The sequence below is a fragment of the Meleagris gallopavo genome, chromosome 6 (assembly GCF_905368555.1).
Source record: "Meleagris gallopavo chromosome 6, MGAL_WU_HG_1.1, whole genome shotgun sequence".
Lineage (NCBI taxonomy): Eukaryota > Metazoa > Chordata > Aves > Galliformes > Phasianidae > Meleagris > Meleagris gallopavo.
This window is the reverse complement of record NC_139409.1, coordinates 46,088,693-46,106,919: the sequence shown is the minus strand read 5'-3', so window position 1 is coordinate 46,106,919 and position 18,227 is coordinate 46,088,693. Positions and strand designations below refer to the sequence as shown.

The window sequence follows — 18,227 nt, the reverse complement described above, 5'->3', positions numbered from 1 at the left end:
GGAAAGTGCTTGAACTCAACCACTCATCTCCTGTAAAAGCAGCTTGATGAAAAAGATACCCTTGTAATCATGAGGGTTTCTTTTTTGTTCTTCTTTATAGCACATCAGCTCCCTTAGCATGCCATTATGCTGTTAATGATTATACTGCCTACTTATGCAGACAAAAACACTTACTTCAAAAGGCTTCAGGAAGGAATCGCAAGGCTTTATGCCCATCCTTGACAAACACTTGAGCCTTAATTCTGGTATTATGTTTAAAATAATGTTCTTAAGAGTAAGAAAATAAGTCTTCGGGAAAAGTCTTCTGCAAAATAAGTCTGTCCCATGAAGCACAAGGAAAAAGCTCGGCTTGTAGTAGAAACGTGAGAAATTAAAAGCCTGCAAAACTGCTCGTGTGCACAAGTTGGCCAGTATGGATGTTCTCCTTCATAGCAAAAAGGCAGCATAGATTTCTGCCAAGCACACGTTATGATTGCGTCCTGTTAAATGACAGCCTGACTGAGAGATGTTTCATGCCCTATTTTGACAAAATGCAGTTGAGCATCGTATATCCACCTTAATGGAGCCCCCAGCACTTACATTACTGCATTGCCTCCTTCAGTTATTTCGCTGCTCTGCACCAAAGCTTTCCGTGTCTTCCTTTTCAAACTCTATAAAAAGACACTGTTTATATGAATAATAACTAGTGTTTAGAATGAAGCTGGAAGATCTGAATTGTTGTCCCAGGAACACTGTGATTAAAAGATGAGCCCAGAACTGTTTTTATGTGCTGCAGTCTGTTTTTTCAATCATATTGTCAAGGATAAAGAATGTAATTTCCTCTCAGATATTACACGGAATTAAGCAGTCGAGTGACTGTGGTGAACTGTATGTAATTCATCTGGGAGGACAGTGTAGAAGCTCATTGTTGAATTTTTCCAAAAGAAGTACTCAGAAAGGAAAACAAATAACTTGAGGGTGCAAACTAATGTTCCTACCACTCTCCAACCTCATTTAAAAAAAGCCTCATTTAAAAAAAAAATAAAAATCCGCTTTGATTCAGACAGGTTTGTGTTACGGAAACAAATCGTTATAAACTTTTGATAATTGAGATAATGTTAAATTTATCAGCATAATTATTTCCCGCACATTCATGAAGTACAATGGGTGAGTAATACAGCAGCTGCAGAACTGAGCCTCGTGTTCCAGTTTGGTTCAAATCCACGGGCTGGCTCCAAACACAGCCGGACTCATAAAGGTGCTCAGATACCTCCTGCAAAGGTGATGTGTTTTGTTTTAAAAATGTTGGGATGCATGCTTTGCTTTGGTGTTCCTCTGGTAACTAGAGCTATGCCTCTGTGTGTACTCAGAGTTACCCTGATCTCGACAACTTAATTGCTTGCCTATGCTGGACATAAGTGGGCTTGGACAGTGAGCCTTCCTCATCCTGTCTCCTCTGAGGAACTCAACCCAGGAGGTTTCCTTTTTTCTGTATTGAACTTAGAAATGATCTTTGCAGCAGAGTCTGGAATTCAGGACAAAGGTTGCCACGTAGCTTTTGGATGATGAGACTCTGGCATAGTAGATGCTTGCTCTCCAGCCCATAACATGGTGCTTGAAGCTGTCAGGAGCTAAAAAAAGAAATCCTTCTACTGGTCTGCTACGTGAGAAGCAGAAGCAGCATGTTTTCCAGACAAGACTGAACTATGCTCATTGTACCTAACTTAGAGAACAGGGATTGGTTGCACAGCTGGAGCCTTGTAGTGGAGGTAGGGCAATAGAAAACTTCAATCAACTTGCATCACACTGGGAAGGAGCTCATATTTTCCAATATAGATCTGTGTGTATGCATGTTATCACAGCAAACAAGCTTTGTGATGGTGCCTATAGGTGCAGTTTTATGCGTGAAGAGAGATGCTGGTCAAGGCTGCAGCTGGATGGGCAGTGCTCAAGTGCTCTGCCTCTGTTTTGCTGCTCGCAGTGAGTTTCTGGAGCTGTTCGAGGGATGCATTAAATCACATTTGCAAAGAGCGTGGAGGGTGGCTGGACTTAGTCATCAATCTTAATGCTTTGATTTAGCCCTAGGAGGGATGAGCCAGTGAGTACAGAATGGAAGATGTTGCCCCGGGTCCGGATGACATGGCCTGAACAGGACGCACTAACATGGCAAGATGGGCTGATAACCTTGCCAGGAGTAACTGCATCTGTGGCATGTTCAATAGATTTCTTCCTTATCTTAGCTTTCCTCATACAGTTTTTCTCCTAAAGTTTGTTACTTGGCTTTTATAAACCACACTTTAAATACAGTATTTCTTCATTGTAAAGTTATTTGTGAGAGGGAGAAAGAGCAATCCTTTTCCATAACAAAATGTATCAATATGTCTGAGACCTTTGTTGTCTGTGGAGTTTTGTTCTCCTTTGAAAATACCAATAATTATCTGTCTGGCAGGCCTCCATCTACCTGCCAGGTTCTGTTTGCCTTTTTGTACTATCAGTGCTTGGAGAACACGATTGATAAGTATTACAAAACCTTCCATGAGGTCTTCCTGGAAGACAGTAATCGAATGGGCATGTATAAAACATTAGTCATAATAGCACAGGGCCACCCCCTTCCCCTGCATTATCTGTGTGGTTCCTCTGGAAGGAGGCTGCAGTGCATCCCACACATCGGCGTCTGCATCCCCATGGTGTGTGTTTTTAGGAGTGATCGGGGTTTGGTTACTTCTGCAAACAGGAAACGGATACGCTTCAGGGAAAGGCAAACAAGCAGTGAAGGCCTGAGACTACACTATTGTCAGTAGGAAAAAGGAGCCAGTGTTGAGTCTGTTTTAGGCTTTAGCCATAATAATGCTTCCTTCTCTGCTGTTATGTTTGGTTATGTGAGAACCCAGACACAACTGCACGGCCCTCTGTCAGACAACTTGAATTACAGGCCCAGATTTCTACTTCAAGATTTTTCCAGGATCTGCAGTTTGAAATAGGTGGTGAATTTTGACATGATAATACAGTTAAATGTCTGTCTTTCTGATGCTGAAAGTCTCCTTTTCAACTGCTGCCAACTCCCTCACTCTTTGTTGCTTGTACTCCAGGTCTCTTTCACCATGATGATTTCAAGTCTTTACTCATATGCCATCCCTTAACATATCTGAAATGCTAAGGAATTGATAGAAGTTTCATATGCATCCTGTCTAGTCATGGAATTTACTCCCCCAGTACCTCTTAAAAACACAGAGACTGTGTTATATACGTAGGTCATTCTGAAAGTATTGCCTCCTATTTATTTCCATCAAAAAACTACAGCAGATATAAAGAGCAAACACAGTAACACCATTTGATAGAGCAAACTCTCAGCTACTGTTTGGTCTCCATAAATGTTCAACAAATGTCCATGAATGTCAATGGGTGCCATTTTTTCTGCATGGAGGGATTCAGTGACACACCTTTACTCCGTCCACACTCCCATGTCAGATGCCATTTTGTCAGACTGCCCCTCTGCTGCCGTCTGTCACACAGCAACAACATGCAATGGAATATTGGTGGGACGGTTCAACCCCTACTGCCATACCACCAGCATCCACCTGTGATGTGACAGGCCAACATGATAAAATTCTCTTTCTTAAGCAGCACTAACACCAGCTTTGCTTTGAAGAAGCAAGTTGTCGTTTACATTTGCTGCTGCACCCTTTTGGCCTGAAAGCTTTTGTGGTAATTGAAGAAAATGAACAGTTAATTGCTTTGAGTGCCTTTCTGAAGTTGAGGCAATGATTGGTGCACCGAGACAAGATGCACCGTGCCCTAATAACTGGCTCATACTGCGGCTCCTCCATATGATGTCTTTTCAGCCTCTTTGCAGCCTGTGCTCTGACTCAGGTGTGGAAATAAGCATCCTCCAAGGAGGCATCACTGGCTGATCGGAAATGCATAATTATATGTGACTTTATTGAGCCCTTATGCGTTGTTTTCCCGGGTCGCATTTGATTTCCTAAATGTTCAGAGGACCAGTGCATCCTCTTTTCAGGCAAGGGATGGAAGCATACCTGGCTCAACGTGCTCCCTAGCACCTGTGCTGCACAATTAACACTTGCCAGGACACCCTGCTTTCCCTCTTCAGTCTCTGCTCAGACATGCATGTCTTTAACTTCTTCCAGTTAGTCATAACCTTATTCCTGCCCGTCTGCTTCTGAAGTGGCTGGCAGCAGTTGGCACAGGCTCCTTATCAGGGTAAACAGAGAGCAGTTACGTCTTCAGATCCTCCCTGCTTGGGTAAATGATGGATTGATGGCGAGCAAAGGCCACAGGGCTTGTCGCAGTTCCTGGCATGGTGGCCCTTGTTGGCTCCAAGCATTGGTGGCAGGCAGGTGGCTGTCACAGGGGGTCACCTTTCCAGATCTGTTTGCCTGGAGTACAACCAGAGCCTGTGTGCAGTACGTTCCTGCAGCCCAGAGGCACTTACCACAACAGCTAGCACTAAGCTGCAGGAGCGACCACGACACCGGAGGGGTCCTTGTGTAGGAGCCCTTCTGCTGCAGGTAGCACACAGTATGTGCTTGAGTTTTGGATCACTTACGTACAGGACTTAATGAAGAAAGCTGATTTCATTCCAGGAAACCTGCAGGCTGAAAGGCTCGTGAGGAAAAACAAAGCTAGAACTTTTCTCCTTATGAGGATTTTGGGGGAGGGGGAGAAGAAATGCTCTGACCTGAGGTTTTCATTCAAGTCTTTTCTTTACCGCTTGAGTAACAGCTCCTCAAAGGAATTGATGTAGATCTAACTTTGCAAAAGAAGGAGGAATATTTTTTCCATGCCCTGTGCAGGCCAAGAGAAAGTGTAATCTTGTTTGATGTTGGGCTTCACAGGCAGAACATGATTTAAGAAAGACACTTCTCAGTTCAGCAAAAAACATGACCTAAGCAAGTACACTGCCAGAGCTTCAGAATCTGTGTGCCTGAGGGAAAATGGGCATGAATTAAAGTCAGCTGCTGCAGGGGAAGCCCTCAGCTGCTGAAACTGTACCCAGAACTGGCTGATGGCTTTGTCCAAACAAACCATATAATCATATTTGTTGTCTTTCTAATTGAGCAAAGTTAAAGAAAATCAATTTGGAGGAAACAAAATATTCGAACTACTTGATTGCAGATGCTCTTTTTAATAACATGATGGTTTCTGTAACATTACTCAGCCCTGCCGTGCACTTTGTGCTGGCTGCTGGGCAGCAGCAACCCAAAGATAAATTAACTCTTTTGTCAGCTTTCACTCTTTTGAGTGAAAAACTGAAATGTGTCTTGGCCTTCCAAGATAGGAAAATGTTGGTTTTGGGTTGTGTGTATCTTACACGTAAATACTTACCGCTTCAGCATCCAGGATACTGAACTCACAGATAAGACAGTTAGTAAAAGAGCAAGGTTTGATTTGTCTTTTTGAAAGTAAAGGTAAAATAGATGTGAGAAGAAAAGTAGTTGGCAAGCTGGAAAGGTGTAGCCTTTCTCCATTTCACTATGCCCATATATCATCCTTACCACCCTACCATCTGCCAAGAGATGGCAGCTCTTCAGACCGAGTCTGGCCAGAGGTGTGTCCCACCACAGAGGGCCACTGTGCGTAGCAGACACTGTGTCCAGTCCTGGGTTCCTCAGTGCTTTGGGACATGGTTTAGTGGACAGTATGAGTGGTAGATGAATGATTGGACTTGGTGATCTTAGGGGGCTTTCCTTACCTTAATGATTCTGTGATTCTGTGACAGCAGCTTTGCCAAGGGTCCTGGCTTCTCCTAGGAAGCTCCGCTCTGAAACTGCTGGCAAAAAGTATTTCATAGTGTCTGCATACAAGGGGCTCCTGACTCCAGGTTTTCCAATGCGTGGCTTTTATTGTTGTTATTATTTTTATTATTATTATTTCACTTGCAAGACCATATCCAGGTGGATGTGAGTTCTTTCCAATGTGTCTGCAGTTCCAGCATCCATCTGCTGTGTATTACTGTGCAGTCTCTGTAGCTCTCTGGCCACATGTGTGGCAATGGAAATGTGTCCGAGTGCTGTGGCTATACAGCAGTGCCCAGGAAAGCCAGTGTCTGTGGGCAGCATCAGAAAGATCTGCTGTGTGTGCAGATGTGCAGCCAGTCCCTGCGTGGACAAGAAGTCTCAAGCATCCAGAATGCATTTGCCATTCCACAGCCATAGTCAGTGCATAGGGTACTATTACAGCACGTGTATTGCATGCACAGCTGGGCTCTGGTACCTGTTTTCTGGTTGTCATTTTTTTACTTGCCCATTGAAATGCACGTCTCATAGCATGGAGGATCTCATTCCTCTGATTTAGCAGCCCTCACAGTACTCACAGCCCACCCTTGGCTCATTAGTTTGTTTGAGGTTTATTAGCCTGAACTCTTCACATGCCAACTTGTTTTTTCTTTAGAACCTCCTTTCAAGCCACAGGCACTTCCTGGAGCTGTAAACCCCAAAGTGGTTCTGTCAGCTGAGTGCAGGCTGTTGAGTCTTACTTCTCCCTTCCTCTGGCCCCTCTGGATCACCGGAGAGCAGCCAGCACTGCTGCTTCCTGCCCCCAGAGCCCCCTGCCCAGCTCCCCAGCACAGGCCGGTGCTTTGGGGGAAGAGGAGCCCAAGGAAGAAACTTAGGCATTTTTCCAGTACCTTTTGCTTGCAGGATTGTTTTTACCCAGCCTCCACTGATGCTACATCTCTGGGGCCCGTCCCTGACCTCCTCCTGTGTGAGCCTTCCTGGGAAGCAGGGGTTTTGCATCCCACACGTGTGCTAAAGGCTGGCTTTTGTTCTTTCCACATTAGCAAGCTTCCCTTTTGGGACTGGCCTAGGCTACTGCAGTGGTTAAAAACCAGAGCTTAAATTCTGTAGCTAACAATTTGATACAACTTCCTTGGCCTCAGGCAGAAACAACCTCAGATTTGTAGCTGGGCACTGCTTAACATTTCAGTAGAGACTATGGGCTGTATTCCACGGTGCGCTCAATCAATGTCTTTTTGCATGCTTCTTTGCAGTTCTTTTGAAAGTCTTACAAAGCTGATCTTTTTCCTCCACCTCCCTTTCTGTCTCTAGTTTTGTATGGAGCTGAACCAGCCGACGCTGCCAAACATCCGCAAGTGGAAGGGCCCTAGAGGATGTTGGAAGGGTGTTGTTTCCGAAAAACCCTCAGGCCAGCTACCTAAGGTACATTAATCTCTATGTTTGAACTTTTGCTTCACTTTTTTTTTCTTTTTCCCCTCTAACCAAGGACATACTTTTAATCATATGTTTAAGGCAAAACATTTTGCAAATCTTTTTTGGCAAGGTTGGTAACTTTTCTTTTTTCTTTTTTTTTTTAAGCTGACTGTTTATATAGAATTTGACTGTCCTGTTGATATTTTGGGAGAATCATTTTCCCCAGCTTGTGGCACACTTGTAAGGAAAAATGTGCCCATTTGTTTTGGGGATGAATAACAGATAAAGACAGTACAGAAGTGCAAAAGAAAGGCTGTGTGTTAGGACAAGGAAAGAGCCCTTCGTTTTGCCCCTGATACGCTGCAGTACTTCTGCATTTTTTCTGCTAGTCAGCTGAGCTTGCTATGTAACACAGTACTGGCTGAAATTTGGGAGAGCTTCCAGTTCTACAGCTTTACAAACGAAGACCCTACAGAAGGGCTGTTCAGCATGCTGTCCTCATCTGGCAGAGGAGCTTATCAAGCATGTTTCCTGAGGTGCCCTGCACGTGTGTTAGAAATATTCCTTGGACTCCACTGAAAAACAGCACAGTGCTGTTCTATGCCAAGGTGGTGATGGTTGCACCTGCCACCCTTGCCAGTATTCAGAGTAGAGCTGCATGGGGCTGAACTTTGCTAATGGTAGCCAGAGGTGGTCTGTCCCAAGGGAAACCTCTTCCCTTCAAGGGTGCTAATGGGATTTCAGAGCAAAGTCCTCCTCAGATTGGAGGCTGCTGGTATCAAACAGGATCATTGTAGGTTATTAAGTCAGTTCTTTCTTGAGCTGCATTTCCAAAGACAACAATGAAAGTTTTGACTATGGATCGAATAACTAAAAATCAGCATGTACTTTGGTAGGGATGTAAGGATGAAGGATTTCTCAAATTGTGGAGAAGTCTGTGGCCAAACTAAAAACAGAAATGTTACTTACTGACTCTTCTCTTTAGGTGCTTTTACAGAAGAGAAATCTGGCTACCCTACAGCACCCTTCACAAAGCCAAAAAACCTTTTCTGTCCCTTAGGTTACCTGATGGGTTCATTTTGTTTGGACACTGTGTACACAAACACAGTGCAATGAAGTAATGCAGTGTTACTCTTAATATGTAGCACCTTCAGCACAAACTGCTCATGGGATGATCTGCAGTGCTAAATAGTGGACAGTGCTCCCACATTTCCCAGTTATTTTGCCTCCTACCAAACACTGATTTGAGCTATTCTTCTATTCTTCCATGTCTTTTCTTGTAGCCTACCCAGGTTTCAGACATGAGATGGAGTTTGGTGGTGAGTTGGCCAAAGATGCCACCAAAGGATTTTAGCCAAACTTAATACTTTCTTTCAAGGCTCATAGGAATACAGTAGAACAGATAACACTTTCTTTTTGCAGTTGAAATGGAAAGCTTTTCCTTGAGATGGATTTAACTGTGATTCACTAGGTCTGAATGATACCAAGGCAAACTGTGTGTGTGTGATGAGAGGAAATGCTTGACAGGCTTTGAATTAAATACTGCTGCTGGCGTAATGGGGGCAGACAGCTTTCTGGAAATGCCACATTCCCGAGTAGTCCAAGAAAACCTTGCAGGGTGATAGACACTAGGATGAAAGAAGTGGAAACCTGAACATGAATCACTTCAGTTGGAAAGGAGACAGAGAGAATTGACAGGGCTGAGAGGTCTAGACCAGATGTCTTGCCAAGAGGCTGAATGAGCCTGGGTAATTTTAGCTTGGGCATGACAGAAGTCTGTAAGATCACCTGTGGTGTGGAGAGAAAAAATGGGAAAGGATTGCTTGCACTGATGTGCTGGTGCTTGGAAGAGGCTTGTCAGGAGAAAGACATGCAACTATGCACCCCAACTGTGCTCTCCTCATAAATGAGTACCACTGACCACTGGCAGAGGAGGGATGCTGGGGACATAAACTACTTTATTATTGACCACACTGAGAAGAATCAGATTCCTTGCCTGGAAGAGCAGGAAGTGAAGGGCATGTGTCAGCCCAAAGATGCACACAGGATGCTGCAGCTAAATCTCTCACCACTGCAGCAGTCCTGAACGTGCTCTACCTGTGTAAGACAGAGCAGCTTATGAAAATATTGGATGGAGAAAGCAGTGCTCTGCTTACCCGGGGGTCCAAGAGCCAGCATGCAGGTGTGAGTAGCAAGGCAACATGCACTTCAACTCAGCGTGCTCAGTGGGACTGCCATTCTTCCTGCATGTAGGAGGGGATTAGGGCCAGGGTGAAATAAAAAAGCTTTTCTGTCTGTCCTAGGGTGTTGTTTCTCCCTTCAGCCAGTGCACAGCAAGATCTACCTCCTGCCCTCAGCAGATGCCACGCCAGAATAGACACCTTTTACCACCTCTGCATATTTGGGAAGTGATAATACACCGTTGCCAATAGCAATACCAAGTTGACTGAAACATAAGTTAAAGTTTCGTAATTTGGGCAGAATGTTTTATTTTTAACATCTTACTATTGGCTTTTCTCTTGCTTTAATTGCAGGGTGTCGAATATTCTGGTTTTCTCTGGGATACAACAGCTGGCATTGAGCTCAAAGATGCTTCTTTCCAGGAGAACGTACAGACTAATGGCAATGGGAGACACTCATACCCTCACCCATATATTGCACATTTCAAGGTAACTCAGTTCTGCCTATTGACCCTTGCAGAGATCAGCTTTCATTTAAAAGTTTTGGACAAGAGACTGGAAAGAGTCTCCTAACAGATTAAAAAAAAATGCATTAGCATGAGGCTAATCCATGTTCATCAGTCTCTTATGGCTCAGTTACAGGAAGGTGCTTAGTGATCTTAGTAGGTGAGGTGTATCACCAGAGTCAGTTCTTTCCCTTAGTCCTGTGGGAGGGAGCCCTGCTGCAAGGGAGCATTTAGGCACATGAGGCCAGTGGACCTTTGGCAGTGCCTGCAGCTCTGATGGATTGAGAGAAATCACCAGTCACCTCGTTCAGCTTTTAGAGAGCTGAGTATTGAGAAGCAGGCAGCCACGGCTCTGTGGTTCTGGTCAGTGCCAGAAATGATGGAGGGAGATGGGATAAGTGTAAGCAGAACAGATGTACACAGAAGGCATCGTGCTTCGGAGATGCTCAGGCTGATCTCTCTTACATTGCTGGCACAGTGCAGAGTTTCCATTTTGAAGCTTTTTCGCTAGGCTGCACCTATATGAGAGAACTTCATGCAATTTGGAAACTGACTCTTTCCAAGCTGTTCTTGTGTGTATGCATGAGTAAATGTACAGCCCCCTTCTCTGCACTGGCTGTATCCAATTTAGGGAGTTTGAGAGAAGTTTCTAATAAATAAGCAGGTCAAGATTAGAAGTAAGCATTACTTGTGCCACGCGACAAAGTGAGTCCCAGAAGGTAAGCAGAGGATTACAGGGAGCCAGCGGCTCATTTCAAGGTACATTAAGTTTCATGACTAATCTCTGTGGCAGGCCAAGGCAGATCACAGGAGAGCAGTAATTAGTCCATGTAATGACCAAGCCATTATTTGTAGCTTAATAACAACTGGTTTTGCATAAACTGGTTTTTGTAAAGAGTCAGCTTCTCTCTGCAGCTGCTGTAGAAAGAAACTGCAACAAAAATCAATTTCCCCAGAACTGAAGGGCTGCCACAGTAGTGCAAATAGAACTGTCTTCCCAGAACACCAAGACAAAACACAACACACTGTATGCAGCATGAAATGGGTCCTAGTCACCAGGACTTACTGCCAAAAGTGTATGGAACAGGTGAATATCTTTGCTCTCTGACCTCCCTTTGCAATGATTTCCCTCCTTCCTCCCCCAGGTTGGGATGAATGACCTAACGCTGGTTAACCTTCACCTGGCTTTGGCTCCTGCAGTGGGGGACAACGCAGGGAAGAACCATGACAGCCACAAACTAGCAACCTTTGCACAGACTTTGCAGGAGTCTCTGAAAGGTATGGTGTTGTCTTCCTTGAGTTAGCATCCGCGCTTACCTAATCAAGAGGAATTTCACATATGGATGTAACTGTCTTAGTGCAGCTTTCACAAGTTTCCTCATCAGCTGTTCATTGCCTTTACCTTTCTTTGAATGGTACTCAGCGTGCAAAGTGTGTTTTTTCTCTGCTCATTATTTTACAATCTATTCTAATTAACACAAATACCTCAGAAGATCCTACTGGCTTCAACCACGCTTTTCAAGTGAATCTCCTTGTGATTTTATGCTAGCATAAGAGCAAATCCAAACAAACAGAAGAAAAAGATACTGGGTTAAAACTGTGTTCGTGGAAATGGGATCCACCTAATATCAGAACAAAACTTTATGGCTTTTTCCCAAAGGAATTTTGTTCTTTGTTTGTTTTTGGATATTTGGAAGCACTTTGGGAAACCCGGTGGAAGTCAGGAGATGCTTGCTAATGAGAAAGCAGACCAGAAACCACCTTTAGTACATGGCTGTAATAAGTAAAACAATTCTGTTGGTTTCAGACAAGTTGCTCTGGTTTTAGCCCAGGATGAGTGACACCAGAATTTGTATCTCAACTTGAGCAATTTAATAGACAGATGAATTTCTTCACCTCGCTTCTGAGGTTTGTTTTTTTTTTTCTTCTTCTTCTGATTCTTGCAGATTTAACTCAGTTTCCAGTGGAGCAGAACAGCAGGTTTCAGATTCAAAGTGGTGTTGGCATTGGTGATCTTTTCATAGGAATAGAAAAATCTAGCCCTTTGCTTACTACTTCACAAAGAAGTAAAAGGGTTACAAGGTTGCAGCCATGATGATTTTCCTCTTGGCATAGTTTTGCAAGGTCAGTCACTTGAAAGCATTAAAATCCTCTTGTATAACACAAGAGGTAATTACAGTTTTTATGCATGTTCCCTTGTTTTTCCTTTAGAGCTGCAAGAAGTCAGTCGGAGCTATTTTTAATTGCTACAGATTTAAGTATTTGTCCACATACCTCCTGAAAGAAAAGGATGAAGGCAAACAAAAGGGTCATTTGTCTAATCCCAGAAGGCTGAATCGGGATGCAGATAACTGTGTTGCTCTTCCGAAGTCAACAGAGATGCATTTCCTCTGCATCTAAATTTAGACTGTTGACATGAGGGCTTCTTTTCGTTTTTGTTTTCATTGCCATGTGGTGGGCACTTCACTGGAGCGTGTTTGTTCTTGACTTAATCTTTCACAGAAGGTGAAGTTCAAATTCCTAACGTGTGGGATGCAGGTCTTGTTTCATAAACAAATACTTGTGCACACATGGTATTTTGAGCACTGAATTACTCAGCCAAAATCAATGGCAGGCTTAAAATTACATTTTTTTTTTTTAATCTTTTTTTTTTTTTTCAAAGCCAGTCCATAAAATATGATTAATTAAGGCTGATTTGCTTGTTGCTATTCCAATCAGTCCGTGTTTCTGATCCCGTTTTGCTGACAGGCACCTTCTTTGCTGTCTTACAAAGACAAAATGCTAAGAAATTCAGTTAGGCAGTCTCCTGTAACGTCTCCATCCCCCAGAGCAGCTGTGTACCCATATTTCTCCCATCAGATGAGTGGGTCCTGGTTTCTTCTTGTCCTCCTTTACTCTCGGTTGTACCAGAGAGACTTGGTGGTTGTTTGCTGCTGGTAGCAAACTCTGCAGCAACCCTTCTGCCTTCTCTTAAGCACTGCACCTGTTCATATCCACTGTGGTGACCATGACCATGCAGACACTATCTGTAGTGCTTGGACCCAGGGTTGGCTCAGTCATCTTCTTCCATCTGGCTTGGCCATATGGCACAGTGCCTGTGCATCAGAAGCTATGCCTAGAAGACCTCTGAGAGATGGTAGGGAGCTTCTTACCAGCGTGAGTGCTGTCACATCCTTTCCATGATCTGGTTTTTGTGCTCTTCAGGAAGAATGTGGGGATTTAAGTGTCTGTTTAACTCGTTAGGGACTGATTCAGGGCATGTGGAAGTCAAGGGAGACTTCAGGGGTCCCTTTGTACTGCTGTGGAACAACCGAGGGTTTCACTATTGCTGCAGGGCAACAAAATGAAGCACTGCAGATGTCTGCTGCACAGTTGTTCTGCTAGGGATTTGCAGCTGCGTGGAGCACCAGGAGCTTCTGGTTGAGAGGACCAGAAAGAGACCCTTTCCCTTGGTGATGGGCTGGAAAATGGAGTTTTGGCTTCTTGAATGCTCACTGCACCCCGTTTATGCCTTCTCTGTCCACTTGATGTTGTGTTATGATTGTATGCTTATCTGTTCTGCATGAGAAAGTTTAAAACAGAAAAGAATACAGTGACTCATTTCCTGTGTATACACCAGACTGACTTTGTACCTGATTCCACGAACATATCTAGGTGTCGATTATTTTAGGCTCTGCTATTTCTGAGTCGTTCAGAACTGAGCAGTCAGTTAAAATTTCCATTTGTGATTATGATTTTTAAGACATTTTGCACGTAAGGCTGGAGGATTTGCTAAAATAAATATTTTGCGCAGGATCGAGATGCTGTTGCTAGGATTCCTGCCTGTCTGTAATTTGTAATCCCCATCAAGGGTGCACCCCAGACCTTTCCAGAGTGGCCTTCCCCCCTTTATATCAGGATCCAAGCACTGCCTTGGCCATTCAGCAAACATTAGTCTGGAGGAGTGCGGCAGTGCGGCAGTTGCACTTGTTGCAATTTCCTGCAGCATCATGACGCCCAGACATGAAACCATCAGATTCATCTTGCTGGTCCAGATCTTAGCTTTTTTGCACTGCCAGCTCACAGCAAGCATGCTGCTTGGCGTGCTGCAGGAAGGGAAGCCTGACTGCCTCACCAAGATGAGAGCTGCAGAAGAGGAAGGTGGCATTTCAGAGGCACTGTGAAAGCACTTTGTTCAGATTATGAGAGCAAACCAGTTCTCTCCAGGGGACTTCGTGCTTCCCCATTAGATAAGCACTGACTTTCTTTTGGGTTCTACAAATCTTAAAATAACTTGGGCTCGGGCTTGTTTTTTTTCTTTCTTTTAAAGGTGGGAAGGTCAGTATCACTGCACTTTGCAGAATAATATTTAAACATCGTGTCGTGTTCAATATGAGCATGGCTCGCAAAGGGCAGAGAAGCCGCAAGTAGTTTCATTATGTTTTCATCACCTCTCTGTTTCTCAGCAAGCAGCACGTTTAGAAGTATTTATGTTTTTTTTGTAAATCATAAATCATCAGTCTTTCTGCCTCCTGCCCTCAGTTCATCTTTGTAGAACTGCAGGCAGAGAAGAGTGCGATAGATTTCATTGTTTAACTTGTGCTCCCTCTTTTGGCTGGCTACTTGTACAGCAACAGCACATAGCAGGTAGGTTTATCCACGAGTGCTGCTTACGGTAGAACAGTCTCTCAGTCCTCTTCCTCCACACTTCAATCACAGAAAGCAAAGGCACGTAGAGAATATAACAGTGGCCTTCTTTGAAATCAGCTTTGTGATCATTTTTGGTGCATCCCTGTTTTAGATTCCTCCTTCTCCTCCACAGTACCAAGGTCTGTGTTGCAGCAGTCTTTGCTCAGCTATCACAATCCTGGAGTTCATCACACCTTTCTGGCAGGGCAGCAGGCACGTCCATTTTCCTCTTATCCCATTGCACAGCTGGGATATCTCCATCTCCAGCTGTAGAGCTATGGAGAGCACATGCTGTGGATATAAAATTAAGGCCCAGAGTTTCTTTTCTTACTCGGGGTTGGAAATAAGATATAAGTGAGATAATCTTATTTCCACAGAAAAAAGGCATTTTGAACAAGTATTTCATGTCATTTTCTTAGTTTCTTTGGAAATTAGGCCCTAGTCAAATTCTAACATATTCAAGTTCAGCAGAATTTCTTCAGTCATCTGGGAGAATGAGAGCTTCTATAGCCAGTGAGTGTCTGCATGGTTTGTGAACTAACCTGCTGCCAACAAGTTTGCAGGCTGCATTTCAGGCTTGTTCCTTGAGATTTCTTCGACACGCAGGTTTAGAACAGACACTGCACTTTTGGGGCTCTGATATATACTAGCAAAAAAAAAAGTCTTCTGGAGTCTTCAGCTTAGTCAGTGTCGTAATGTAGCAGTCAGAGCTGCTGGTTTGTCTGTGTTCCAAGAAATCCAGAGGGATCAGCCCTTTCCTATCCCAAAAGACATTGCACATCACTTTATCCACTGAGGGCTGCGTCTTGAACTTTTGTTTTGATGGGGAATTCACGTCACCACTCTCGACTGCCATTTTGACTCTGGCTCATATTGGTGACACTACATGTAATGATGCAATCCAGGAAACTGTCACCTTCAGCCTTGTATTGGTTCAGTAGGTCTTGACAAACTTGTATACGGTGTTCCTGGATGAGCATTTGTGGAACCCACCTGATGTAAATTTTGTGATCACCATCATTTCCAATGCATTGAAGCTGATATTCAGCTCTGTACACAGCTCCCTGGTTGTAATTTGCCAGTTCACATGCATGAGGTGATCAAGGTGCTCTACATTTTGTGGTGTGACAGCTGTGCATGGCTGTCCAGAACTTGGCTTGTCTTTCGTGTTGCTGTTGCCACTGCTGAAACGCACCGCCCACCACCTCACTGTGCTCATGTCCACTGCTTGGTCTCCATAAACATTCAGCAAGTGTTGATGAATGTCAATGGGTGCCATTTTTTTCTGCATGGAGGAATTCAGTGCCACGGCTTTGCTTGATCTGCACTTCCATGTCAGATGCCATTTGGTCAGACCTCCCCTCTGCTGCCATCTGTCACACAGCAACAAAATGTAATGGAATATTGGTGAAAAGGTTCAACCCCTACTGCCATACCACCAACATCCACCTCTGATGTCATGGGCTGACATAATTAAGTAGGAGGCATTACTTTTGGAGCAGAAGGAAAAAAATAAGCTTACAAAGTCACAGATTTCTACAAACCTCCAAGACTAGAAATGCTACTCTTTGTATTTGTCACTGTGAATAGCAAATAGAGGATACTAGTGTAATCAAGCTGATATTTAAAAACAGACAAGAAACGTGCACTGAGCGGCCACAGTGAGGTCTCTCCAGAGCCTTCTCTGCTACAAGCTGGACACGATGGCCGTGAGTAAGTAGTAGAGAAAAAGGCTTCAAACAGCATTGCTTTCAGGAGTTCAGAGTAAAGTCAGGTTTGCTACAAAGTACTTGTCTATTTCGTCCTTTCATTTGTATACCTCCTCCTCTTCTTCCTTTTAAGCTGTGGATGTCCATTCTTTCCATTCATTTCTCTTTTTTCTTTCCATTTTTTCTCTTTTCCAGGGGAAAAAGATGTGATCATCCTGGGAGATTTTAACCAGGCTCCCGACAGCAGCGACCATGACATACTGAGGAAGGAGAAATTCCATCACTTGGTCCCTTCAAATACGTTTACCAACATCAGCACAAAGAACCCCCAGGGATCGAAGTCACTGGACAACATGTGGATCAGCCGGAGTCTGAAGAAGGTTTTCACAGGTAGAGTTTCTTTTTGGTTAAGTCACGTAGCCTGTGTGAGGTTAGCATTGGGTCAAATGTGAGTGATACTGCTTGGCATACAACTACTACTGCTGGACTGCAACTACCTGAAAAGAGCTTGTAGTGAGATGGGGGTCGGCCTCTTCTCCCAGATAAGAACTGATAGGACAAGAGGTAATAGCTGTGTCAGGGGAGGTTCAGGTTGGAAATTAGGAAACATTTCTTCTCAGAAAGAGTGGTCGGGCATTGGAACAGGCTGCCCAGGGAGGTGGTGGAGTCACTGTCTATCAGGGTGTTCAGGAAGCCTGTAGATGTGGCACTGAGGGACATGGACAGTGGGCATGTGGTTGGTGGTTGGACTAGATGATCTTAGACATCTTTTCTGACCTTATTGATCCTATGGTGCTATGACTTCCTATAGCTGCCTTCAATTCCTTAGCATGCTAAGTATTTCTTTTGCAAGCTTGTGGAAATGTGTTTAAATCCAGGCACCTCTTTCATACTGGTCTTTTTGTGTGATTCGTTTTCTTGCAGGTCACTGGGCTGTTGTGCGAGAAGGTCTTACGAACCCATGGATCCCTGATAACTGGTCCTGGGGTGGAGTAGCCTCAGACCACTGCCCCGTGCTAGCTGAATTTTACATGGAAAAGGACTGGAACAGGAAGGAGGTGACGCGGAATGGAAACGGGGTGACCGTTGAGCGTGACTCAAACACTAAACACGAACGATGACGTGAACGGGAGGTGTCTCTCCTGTTCCAGGGGTCAGCCCATAGCTCTGCTTGCTGGAGACTCAGCTGTGGAGCAGAAGAGCTGCTTCCCCCTCTTCCTCCTTCACCTGTCTTCCCCATGTCCAGAAAGCATCAGCACTTGCCTTCGATGGCTCTCGCTCCGTGCCCTTCACGGACAGCTCTGGGGTGTCCCACGGCAACAGAGTGGCCCGTAACTTTTTATAGGGATGCGATGGACCCATCTCCGTGCCTGGAGATTCGGATGAGAACTGTACAGAAAATAAAGTGTACTTTTAATACTGTATAGGATTTTGGCTAAAATGCAGCCAGGCAGGGCTTTGCTGTGGTGGTGTTTGTGATGGTTACATTTCTTTGCTTCCTTGTGAACTGAGGGGAATAGCAGAGGGCACACAAAGATTCACTCTGTGGATATTCTTGGCAATTCCTTTGTGAACTCAGCACTTGGAAAAGCTGCTGATTTTGGGAAGCAAGAGAGGTGCTGGACCCTTACATGACCAGAAGGCCCTGCATGGTCCCTACGGCCCAGAGAAACACCATGCCTACTCAGCCCAGTGTCAATATGGACACCTCTCTTCCTCCCCTTCCTCTCTCTGTGCTTCTGGGAAGGGTGCATTTTGTCCCAGAAGGGAGTTGTGGAGCCTGGTTTGGCTTTAGCTTGCTGTGCAGCATTCACTGTTATTTTTCCCTGTGTGTTAGCTTTCAGGAACTGGGAAAAACTCTGACTCATGCCTTTGTAGAACTTGGTTCACTCCTCCACCTGCCGACACTCAAGGCAATGCCCTTTGCTTTGCTTCCTGCCGGGGATCTCACAGGAAAAACTCTGCTCCTCTGGCACAGCAATTGCAGCACATTTCTTGAGCAAGAAGGGAGGATCA

General features: G+C 44.4%; 1 protein-coding gene across 2 annotated transcripts in view; it reads left to right on the top strand.

Annotated features, from left to right (window-relative positions):
* Window positions 1-17,635, top strand: part of EEPD1 (endonuclease/exonuclease/phosphatase family domain containing 1) — a 59,082-nt gene extending 41,447 nt beyond the window's left edge. For both annotated transcript variants that reach the window (XM_085226597.1, XM_085226598.1), the window contains 5 exons: window positions 7,047-7,157; window positions 9,683-9,817; window positions 10,980-11,112; window positions 16,407-16,601; window positions 17,136-17,635. In XM_085226597.1, coding sequence (XP_085082723.1) covers window positions 7,047-7,157; window positions 9,683-9,817; window positions 10,980-11,112; window positions 16,407-16,601; window positions 17,136-17,332 — 771 coding nt within the window. In that variant the 3' untranslated portion in view covers window positions 17,333-17,635. The remainder of the gene's footprint in view (window positions 1-7,046; window positions 7,158-9,682; window positions 9,818-10,979; window positions 11,113-16,406; window positions 16,602-17,135) is intronic.
* The last annotated feature ends 592 nt before the right edge of the window (window positions 17,636-18,227 follow it).